Source organism: Triticum aestivum, chromosome 7A (genome assembly GCF_018294505.1).
Source record: "Triticum aestivum cultivar Chinese Spring chromosome 7A, IWGSC CS RefSeq v2.1, whole genome shotgun sequence".
In the NCBI taxonomy this organism is placed as follows: Eukaryota; Viridiplantae; Streptophyta; class Magnoliopsida; order Poales; family Poaceae; genus Triticum; species Triticum aestivum.
The window spans coordinates 120315634-120327019 of NC_057812.1; the positions used below are offsets into that span (position 1 = coordinate 120315634).

The following is an 11386-nucleotide window of genomic DNA, read 5'->3' on the forward strand; positions in this document are numbered from 1 at the left end:
TAAAAAATGACAAACGTATATAAAATAACAATTTAAAATATTTTGATAGCATATGGAACAATGTTGTGACATTTTAAAAATGTTCGCATTTTAGAACAATTTATGTGACTTTAGAAAAAATTTAATCATATATTGGAAAAAATGGTAAACCTATATAAAATAAATGTTTCAAGTGTATATGAAAAACAATTATAGGATATTAAGAAATTGTTCTAAAATTTTAAAAATGTTGATGTGTTTCAAAAATTGTATATAACATCATAAAAATGTGAATAATATATTTGAAAAAATGATTGACATATATAACATAAATGTTTCAAATGTATATGAAAAATATTGATACTCTATTTCAAAAATTTGTCACATTTTAAAAATGTTCACGTGTTTCAAAAGATTTATGCGACATTATAAAAAAATGTTAACCATATAAGGAAAAATGTTAAACTTATATAAGATAAATGTTTGAAATGTATCTGAAAAGGTTGGTAATATACAAAAAGTGTCTGTCACATTTTAAAAATATCTGTGCATTTATAAAAAAATGTATATGGCATTATATAAAAGTTAATTGTATATTTGAAATGAAATGTTAAACGTATATAAAATAAAAGTTTCAAATGTATATGAAAATGTTTATGTCATACAGAATATATGTTTGTCACATTTTAAGAATGGTCATGGTTTTAAAAAAATGTACGTGACATTGTTAATCATGTTTTTGGAAAATGTTAAACTTATACCAAATAAATGCTTCATACGAACATTAAATGTACCAAGTTTATAGAAAAAGTAGACATGAAATGTATTTGAAAAATTGTTAATTACTGATTTAAAAATACTAATCATGTATTAAAAATGTTAAACGTGTATAAAAAACGTTCTTTGATGTATACGAAAATGTAGACATACAAAATTGTTTGAAAATTGTTAATTGTGTGTTGTAAAAATGTTTAACATGTATAAAAAAATGTTGCACATGTAGATGAAAAATTCGCATAGAAAACCGAGGAAAAAACGATACAAACAACACATATTAAACCAAAAAAAAGGTCAATCAAAAAGGTTCTAAAACCAAAGAAAAACCGATGAAAACCATAAAAGAAACCACATAAAACGAAAGAATCCAAACAAACTGGTGAAAAAGACAGAGAAATAAAGAAAACAGAAAAGAATCAAACAAAATGGAAGAAATGAACAATGAAAAGAAAAACTAGTGAAAAGCGAGAATAAACAAAGAAAAAAAGAAAGGCAAGAAGAAACCAACTCTTATTTGCCCCGGTTTACTTCCAACTTTGATCGTTTGGCCCCCCCCCCCCCCCCCCACAAGATTGACGGGTAGGACCACTTGCCATTGGGACAACCTTAGGGCAAATCATCAAACCCCATATAAAGTGGGGCAAATGATCCAAATCCCCGGTCTTCTCTGGCCTAAGTTAAAGCCCAAGTCATAGTGCCCTACATTATTACCTAAAGAATGAAGCGAATGGGAATGTGGGAACGCTTGACGAAAAAAAAGAAGTGGAGCAAGGAACCTTACCGAGAGATTGGCACGAATCTCATTAGTTGTGTGTTTACATCTATGAAGACGTGGCCTCAAAGCACTCGTCGAATTGATCTGTCCCTCATTTACCACGACAGTAAAGGGAGGCTCGCCCACCTTCTTAGCTACTCACTCCGCTAGATCCTTTCTCTTTGTGAGACCATGTGGTATGCCTTTAATTCCTGAACAAACCGGTATTTTGTTTAGAACATATTCAATAACATTTGTAAACATGTTGTACTCTTGTACCACACCCGGAGCACTTGTGAAGACCAAGAACCTCCCTATATCACCCGATTCCAATTGGCTAGACAATGGTACTGGAGTACGAACAAATTACGGGCCTTAAAACTGAATGTCACCCCTTGTGCCGAGGACCATGCATTTTGCATCTTATGAAGCAACGTTGCATGATTAAGGGCTTCTTCATGTGTACACGTAGAGCACCAACCAACAAACATCTTTGATTAATTCGTCCACTTCATTAACTAAATTCAAGTCTTCTTCCTCCTCCCCATAAAAAGTCAGGCCCTCAAAGCAATTTTCCAAGTCTGGTACAGGACCGCAAAAGTCCCACTCATCCTCCTCGCCATCACCTCTACCAGCCTCACTCATTCCTCCCTTCTCTTCCTCCAAATTCACCAGACGGGGAGTAATGCTAGCCCCCCCCCCCTTATTACCTTCTGTTCCGAGCTCCTTGGTCTACTCCTGCGAGATCCCTACCACCCCGCTACCTCTAGCAACACCGTCCACCTCCTCCACAATTAGATATTCCTTCTCTCCCCTAAGATTCGTCTTCTCTCCGCCACTAATTCCCAATTCCTCGCTTTCTGCCATGCAGAAGCTCCAATGACATGTTGGTGGATAGGACTGCCATCCGTCGAGAAAATCTTTTTTTAGCCGGGCTAACCCTTTCCCATTATAACAATAGAGATACATCGGTTCAAGGAACAAACAAGGAACAGGGAAGAGACAGAAGCGAGTTCAACACACTGCCAGGAAACCCCTGCATTCGCCCGATATGGGAACGAATACTACGGGGTGAAAACCTAGGCAGCACCAAAAAATAAAGGTAGTCCTATTACAAACCAGGGGTAATATATCACAACAACCATCAGTTCTAACACCTTGACCAGCACAAAAGAAACAATCAAAGATAAGCTTGTGGTAGAGGACAACTATGACTTCCAAGCAGAACAACGTCAGAATCCGTCAATTGAGCTCTTGGTTGCCGTGCAAACTCTCACCAAATTCATAGTGTTGGTGCGTAATAGCTCAGCTCCTTTTCTTAGCAACTTTGTATCACCATCCTTCTAAAGACCTGCCCAGTACATACGAAGAGAACAAGCGGAAAAAACAATTTCAAAAGGAGTCTTAATTAACTTGTGCTCAAATGTCGCTCAATTTCGAGCAAGCCAAATGGCCTAGGTGATAGCATCTAAACCAATAGTGTGGAACCTCTCTTCCCCAGGGGAAACGTATAGCATCAAGAGAAGAACCGCCAACGGTTGTTGGGACAAAGATCTGTCCCAAGCATCACACCCACCGAATACACGTGATATAGGACAAGTAAAGAAAAGGTGAGAGGTTTCAACCTCTCCGCAAAACAAACAACAAGGATTACCAGGCCACTTCCGTTGTTGTATAACCTTCATAGTCAACACTGCATCATATCTTGGAACTTTTGCCACAAGAAAATTTGAATCTTTAAAGGGATTTTAGCATCCCATATCCACTTAAAACTACATCCACTAAGGGTTTTTTCTAGCCACTTGTAAATAGATTTAGTAGGGTACTTGGCATTATTATTCAAACCCCATTACACAATGCCAACAACCAACATTTTTATGTCGTGCCATTGATTAGCCAACTCAGGATTCAACCTTCTTCCAACAAAAAGAAGAGGTGTCAACATCACCAACTCGGTTAATAGTGTAGTCTTGATGAGTGCATATATCAAAGAGTTGAGGGAACTTTTCACAAGAAGGAATTTTTCCCATAATAGTATCTTTACACAACCTGGCAACATCACCAAGTCTTTGACAAGAATGGCCTTCCAACAGCGGAATCAACAAATCTAGGTTGTACAGTGGCCACGTTCTTGTTCCTCAAGTACCTTGCCTTCACAATGTCTTGCCAAATACCCTTTTTAGTATCTAGCTTCCATCACCACTTCGCCATCAAGCTACTTGTTTCCTGAAGTATTTAACCCCCATATGCCCATTATTTTTAGATCTACAAATCCTGATCCACTTGTCAAGATAGTACCTTTTTTCTTATTAGCACCCTATGTTTACCAAGTTTCTCCATAAATGTTTTATTCATCAACCACATGGACATATGGTACAAGGATATTTGAGAGAGTACAACATTAATAAGAGTATGCCTTCCACCCATGGATGCAACCTTATCCACCGCCGAGAAGATCTCGAGAAATCACCAGAGGAATAGGGGACCCTAGTGAAACCCTAGGGGATAATACTAATAAAATAAGTGCTCCAGCTGGATAATACCACATCCGATTTGGCCCAATAGGAAAACCAAATCGATGTTGGCCACGAACGAATATCCAAGAGGTGCACGAAGGCACACCCCAAGTACTAGTACATGACATTGAGGACTTTGTATTGTTCTCTCTAGACAAACTGATGAAGGGCATCGTGATTTCTGAAGAGTCTGAAATGATGCCTTCTCTGATGCCTCTCATGTCTATTGTACACTACTACATGCACACAAGGACAGTGGTGGCTAAATGAACTTCAAGTCAGTCAGCTTTATTGAAGTGTATAGACATGCATTCCCTCTCCCTATTTTATTTAGGACGAGCAATGGAACCGTACTTGATTTAATATGGTTCACCAACCTTATAACCATACATGGTTCAAGAATGATGTACTCGGTTAGTCATTCTCACAACCATACATTTCTGACCACGACATAGTGATTCTCAGTTCAGTTGTATTGAAGTCTGCTTTGATTATTTTGTTTTGCTGGAAAAAAAATATAGTTGATAAAGAGGTTACTGCATGCCACAGATTCTTTATATGAACAAGGCTCACTACGTCGACCGGAGAACCCGTGATGCAAAAGCTTTAGAGAAAATACAATCATGAAAAAACTGCATTTTCTACTAAGCTTGCATGTTACTCCCTTCATTTTTATATACAAGGCCACAAACTCAAATTACAGGTATCGAGATAAAAGTTAATGCGTGCTTTACATGCCAATTTATTTTCTCGATTACCGGGTTAATTAATAGGGTGCATGCACATTAGAGGAAATTGAGTGGCCAGGAGGGAGGAAGTAGTTGAGCGTGTCATTATCATCCATTACATGCATGCTAGTAATTAAACCATGGGTTACTAGTATGAGAAAACATCATTAATATTTGCCTCGATTACTGCTGGTGGCCTTGTATAGATGCAAAATGTATTTTTTATAGTGGCCTTGTATATAAAAATGAAGGGAGTAATTAGCTTAATTGTCGGTCAAAATTACCAATTTCAGAACCGTTAATGTATTCTCGGAGGTGAAACAAAGTTTTTAGCTAATTGCACAGTAACATCTCTTTTCAAAATGCTTGCTGCCGCTTTGACGCTTGCTGCCGCGAAACTCATAAGGCGCTGTCTGTTTGGCCGGCCAGCGATGCTTGTACCCCTCGTTGTAGCCTGGACGGCTTTTCTTTCTTTCAGTTTTTCTTTTCTTTTCAGTTCTTTTTTTGTGCAGATTTTCTTTTTAGTTGGTTTCTCAGAAAAAAATCATCTGTAGTAGAAAATTAAAAAAAATCAAAAAAATTTGTAAAAATGCCTAAAAATATTAAAAGAACTCTAAAATTTAAAAGAAAAATGATGGTAAATTTTAAATGTTCTTTCTTTTAGAAAGTGTTATTTTTAAATATGTTCATAAAAACTTTTAAAATGTGCATAAATTTTAAAAATGTTTTCATTAAGAAAATCAATTAAAAATGAATGCATCTAGCGGACGGTCGTTAGTCTAACCGAGCGGCCGCTAAATCTAGAAAGATCTCTTACCACCCCTCCCATATGAGTGGGATGTAAACGGATCGGATCAGATCGGATAATACTTTTTCATATCCTTTGCCATGTTTTTTTGTCGTATTCGGAGCGGAGCAGATAATGACCAAATGCGGAATCGAATGCCGATTTTATAGGATCACGGATTTGGAGCAGAAACAGAGCGGACTCGGACTAGAAACGGATAAAAAAAATCGGGTCATACGTGCAATGAGACATGATTTTATTTCTATTATGCAAATAGTATGAACACATTTTTTTGTATCCAACCGCACAACACTAGTGAGTGGCCAAGTGTTTAAAGTCATAACTCACACAACAGAATAGTAACAATTTATATGTGATGATTCTAGTTAGTGGGCTTGGTATTTGAGCTTGTCAAGGGCTAAATTTATCAGATAATCCTTTTGATAACCACGCTAATCCGCAAAAAATACTGAATAATCCACATCCGCCGGATATTACCGATACCATATCAGTTGAATATTCGGTAGACCAAAATCCATATCCACATCCCTATCTAGCGTATTCGTGTAAGTGCATACCATATCCTTAAAAACGGACGCAGATGCGGATTTCGAACAGAAGCTATCAACATTTACATCCCTTTCCTATGGCGCGCAATCGACCAGACTGCAGTAGAAATTACCTAACACGAGGGGAAACTCAATTAATTTGTTTTGGATTATTCTTAAAACAAACTTTCAAACCACACGTCAAAAAGCATGATCTGTTTTTACCGTTGAAAACCTCACAACTTAGAAATATGACACATTAACTAGGTAAGATGTTTTATTAAGAACATAAGTATTCAGATTTTACGTACAATTTAAAACAGTATCTCCGTAAAATGGGACACATTCAGATGTTGCTGAAATGACTTCGCTCTCGGCTCAATCCAACATCAGAATCACCATTTTCATTCAGGATGCATGACCATCTTAGACCGAACGGCCATCCGTAAGACTGAAACATTACAGTTTTTATTAGACTACAAAGGGACTGGAAACAGCAAAAAATTGTGATAATATAGATTTCCCCCCAGATCAGGTAGTACAGACAAACAACTCCTTGCCCTCCAATGCACTCTCTCTACGGAACAGAAGAACTAGTGTTTGTTTCTACATGACAAATTACACGAAAACAAGTAGAATCGACTGCAAGCGATGCAGAAGGTTACACGGTGTTCTCAAATCTAATCGGATGGGTGTATCTAAAATGCAATGGATCTTGGATCCTCTGTTCACTGTAATGTTGCTGGCTGTCAGATCGACAGTTGCTTCCCGGAAGAGAACACATCGAAATAACTCAAGAGCTTCCTGAAAAAAAAACTCCACTGTTCTGGCCAAGATTTGTCGAGCATGTACCGCATTAAGGCTTGAATGGGGCGAATACGACCACCGAGTTGTGTCCTCCAAATCCAAAGGAATTTGAGATACCTGCATGGCGATACCAAAACTAACATGAGAGAGGAAGGGAAAAGATGGAACAGTACAATTGCACTACAAAGCAGAGGATCTGCTACTCACCAACATTGATTTCATGTTCGACCTTTACGTTGGGTACCGTGTCGAATTCAACCGCAGGCTCCCGCTCCTGCAGTTAACATATTGCAGCTCTTATTTTTCTAGCCATGATGTGCCTCACAGGTTTATGCTGTAATATTGTAAACAAGACTTACAAACTGGTTTATGCTCGGATGCACCAAGCCAGTGTTTATCGCTTTAATAGTAGCAATGGCTTCCAAACCACCTGCTGCACCTAGGCAATGCCCTATCATGGACTGCAAAAGGAGGAGAAGGGGGTCATATTAAGAAGGGACAATGAATCAATATCCTTCCAAGTAACAAAGGCAGGACAGTAAAGCACCTTGGTTGCGTTTACTTTTATCCCAGATGGGTCCTTAAAGACTTGCTTGATGGCATTCATCTCTGCCAAATCACCAGCAAGGGTGGATGTTGCATGAGCATTGATGTAGTTAACCTGCAAATAGTAATTTGCGATTTATTCCAGTCAAATGAAACTTCTTCAAAAGCAATTGCCAATCAAAACAAGAATTTTACAGTATGTGCCAGAGTCGATATACGTCAAATAGACAATAAAAATCAGAGGTATTGTAATTCAAGCACAAGGTATAGTGTGGAAAGATGACAGAAATAAGCATTGACAATTTACAATTACATGCCAGCCATGACGACTTTTTATTGCATAAAATGATTTGCAGTCTGAATACAAAATAGCCAAATTACACAACTGGAAACAATAATTTGAAGGATCACGCATAACTGCCACACTATGAAGGTAGCCCAATATCATATGAGAAAAGAACAATTGCAGAAATAATGTTCTAAGGATGAAATGTTTCAGTTACCTCCTCTGGTGCCACACCAGCATCTTGAAGACTTTGTCTGATGCAAGATGAAACACCGAGACCATCGGCTCTCGGATCAGTCATGTGGTAAGCATCACAGTTCACAGCACCCCCTAGATACTCCGCAACTATTGGAGCACCACGTTTCATTGCATGTTCTAAGCTCTCCATGACCTGTTTCAATTGAAAAAAATTAAGGGGTTAGAAGCAGAATCAATAAAAATTTCACAGTAGAATGTGTGGTACATGAAATGTTATTATCATTGTGTTCTATGATAGGAATATGATGACCGACAAAATCACAACATCAATACTTCAATATGTTCTCAATTGATGTATTTAGAGGTTGACTCGAGTACCTCAACCCAAGGAAAATTACTATTGAACAGATCAATGAAACAAAAACAATCAGTTCCGCTTAGTACCTAAACACAATCATCACTAAAGAAAGTTTCTACTGAAGTTATGACAGCAGCTTGGAAGCTTAATGTATAATCTGGACTAGAATAATGTCCAAAAGCATCTAGATTCATTAACAGTATTATTGAACAGATTCTTGCAAATAAATAAATAGTTTCAGTTTACAGGCTGTAGGATACGATAAGAAAATTTCAGTAAAAGTATGAATGATATCAACCTAATTCTAATATATAATCTGGGCCAGAATAATGTTCATAAGGCATACCAGTACTCCAGCTCCTTCACCCATGACGAAACCATCACGCTCCTTGTCCCAAGGCCTAGATGCTGTTTTAGGGTCATCATTCCTCTGTGATAGTGCTCTACATGCAACAAACCCACCAACACCAATCGGAATAATGGCGGCTTCAGTGCCACCAGCAATCATCACATCGGCTTCGCCTTTGCGAATATGGTTTGCTGCAGCGTAGAAACAGTAGTTCGAGGTAGCACATGCAGTTGAAATAGAGTAGTTTGGACCCATGAAGCCAATGTCCATGCCAAGCAGGGCAGATCCCATGTTTGTTATGGCATATGGGATGAAGAAAGGAGTTATCTTTCTGTAGCCCTTCTCGAGAAGATTCTGAACACCATCAGAAAACACTTGGAGGCCACCCATACCAGTCCCCACAAGTACACCAGCACGGGCCTTGTCAATCTGTCAGAGACAGCATTTAGTACTTAGCAACAAACATTATTTTTCTCAAATATAATACGAATGGTGAAAACAAATGTAGCAGCGTAGGCAGTATTAAATAGAACGTATGAAGCTAATATCAACCTTACAAAAAGCCAATACGTTTGGTATTACAAAATGGTATCTTGACTTAGTCCTAGTGTGCATGTTTGCCAAAAAAAATGTGCAAGCAACATCAAATGACAAAACAGATTTATGCTAGTTAACAATCACTTACTTTCTAATTAGATATACACCAACTGAGTAAAGCAGAGGAAGTGACATTCTTAATAAAGAGTGTTGCCTCATGATTGACTGTGATGCTACTACCCACACAGATCAATTTTTTACTTTTGCTAATCCAAATAGAGCTGTACCACTCCATCTGCCTACAATGAAGTCTAAAGAACGCAGTGAAACGCTAATATACTGGCATGAGTACTTACTGCTGATGTTAGATGTCACCTTCTAGAGAACACGCCCTTGGCAACTTCCTTAAGAGAGTACACATCTTGATTTTTAAGACTGAATTCAACTACTGCCCCTTTTAGGCTCTTACAATGGGAAGAAAAGGTTATGGCCATTTACTCCCAAAGTGTTAAATAAATGCTTCCTTCTCTGTTTTGCATATAAGATCATCACATTCAACTATGCCTACGAATCACAACCCGCAATGCCAAATTGTACTTGCTTAACTGCCCAAGATCTACTCCTCTGGGATCATTACTCGCAACTTGTTCCAGCTGTTTCCTCTTGCCAAGATCAGATGGCACGTCACCATCACAATTCAAATTCCAACGTGTCCATCTCACTGTCAGCTCATTCTTCCTGGATTTGCACTAGCGCTCTACTATTCTCGCAGGTACTGTAGCATCCCAGACCAAGAAAAGGGGGAAAAAACGGCCATCCGATCTATAAAAGGTACTGTATTATCAACACCAGACAGACGGGCGCTTTCCAAGAGCGAAATCTACCAGGTTTTTGCTGACTAGAAAGTCGGTACCAGTAAAATGCAAATCACTGGAGGAGCTTCAGCCAGCGCCTGATCTGGTTATCAGGTGACAGGAGCGGCATTTGTTAGAATCGGAGCTGGTTGAGAGTGTGACTGGTACCTTGGCCATGGCGTCGGAGCCGAGCGCGAGGCCGGCGGACTCGAGCGCCTTCTTGCCGCTGACGATGCAGTAGCGGAGGCAGTCGTCCAGCCTGCGGTCGTTCTTGCCGTCGATGTAGCCCTCGGAGGAGAAGCCCCGGATCTGGCCGGCGAAGCGCGTGGGGAACTTGGAGGCGTCGAAGCGGTCGATGGGGCCCACGCCGCTCTCCCCGGCGAGCAGGCGGTCGTAGTAGGCGTCGACGTCGTTGCCGAAGACGGAGACCAGGCCCATCCCCGTGATCACCACCCGCTTCTTCGGATCCGTCTCGCGCCGGGGCGGGGCCGCCGAGGCGCGGACGGAGACGCGGGCCGGCCGGGGCCGCCGCGTGGACGCCGACGGCGGCGCCGCGCAGGCCGCGGCGGTGGGGACGAGGAGGCTCTGCATGGCTGCGGGGCGGCGGCGGGCGGGCGGGCGGGGGTGGTGGCGATGGAAACGAGGCGGGGTCTGGTCTGGACTGGTGCGGTGTGCTGGCTGCGGGGTGGGAATGGAGGCGAGAGCGCGTGTGTGTGTATGTATGGAGGGTGGGGCTGGCTGGTGGGGGCCTTGGGGGCGACGGAGAGGGGCGGTGGGTTTCGCGGCGATAAATGGGGCGGATTCCGCAATGCCGTCGCCCGCTGTTTCTTGTTTCCGGCCTTTTGTTGGTCCGAGGAAATGCTCCGTGTCAATCCAAAAATATATATACTACATGTAGCTTGAGCTGTTAGGCCCCATTCGTTTTGAAGGATTTTTACAAGGAAAAACATAGGAACAAAGATTTCAGAAGGAAATTTCCTACATATGCATTCAGTTTGTATGAAATACGTACGAGAATTTTGTAGGAATACTATTTATTTTCTATGTTTTTGGAGGAATCTACACATCCACTCAAAACTCATTTTGTATGCAGGAACAAGACAAGACAATTTCCTAGGATGGCAAGTGTCATCCTATCAAATTCTTGTACTATTCCTAAATCTTATATTTTGGCTTCCTCCAAACCGAATGAGGCTGATTTTCCTAGATTAATCCAACATCTATACGATGAAATGGCAGTCTCTGGCATGAAATAAAATGGAAGTGATTCCTTCTATGACAACATATATACTGCTACTCTTTTAGGTTGGATTTATAAGCCATGCACGGCTTTTCATCTCTCGGGTTGGATTTATAAGTCAT

At 40.3% G+C, this 11386-nt stretch overlaps 1 protein-coding gene across 1 annotated transcript; it reads right to left on the reverse strand.

The window, feature by feature from the left end:
- Positions 1-6535: 6535 nt before the first annotated feature.
- LOC123149591 (3-oxoacyl-[acyl-carrier-protein] synthase I, chloroplastic) lies at positions 6536-10676 on the reverse strand. The gene is made up of 7 exons (XM_044569281.1): positions 10193-10676; positions 8631-9062; positions 7946-8119; positions 7444-7557; positions 7256-7357; positions 7104-7170; positions 6536-7013 (listed from the first exon to the last, which is right to left on the reverse strand). Exons 1-7 carry the CDS (start codon positions 10613-10615, stop codon positions 6946-6948), a joined length of 1380 nt encoding a protein of 459 aa, XP_044425216.1. The 5' UTR covers positions 10616-10676; the 3' UTR covers positions 6536-6945.
- Between the last annotated feature and the right edge of the window lie 710 nt (positions 10677-11386).

Bases quoted from the DNA above. Each gene is read 5' to 3' on its own strand.
- LOC123149591 (XM_044569281.1), bottom strand. From the start codon at position 10,615: ATGCAGAGCCTCCTCGTCCCCACCGCCGCGGCCTGCGCGGCGCCGCCG. The intron at 7,171-7,255 runs GTAAGTCTTGTT...TGTTAACTGCAG, and splicing joins ATCCGAGCATAAACCAGTTT to GAGCGGGAGCCTGCGGTTGA. The intron at 7,014-7,103 runs GTGAGTAGCAGA...ATCGCCATGCAG, and splicing joins CGAACATGAAATCAATGTTG to GTATCTCAAATTCCTTTGGA.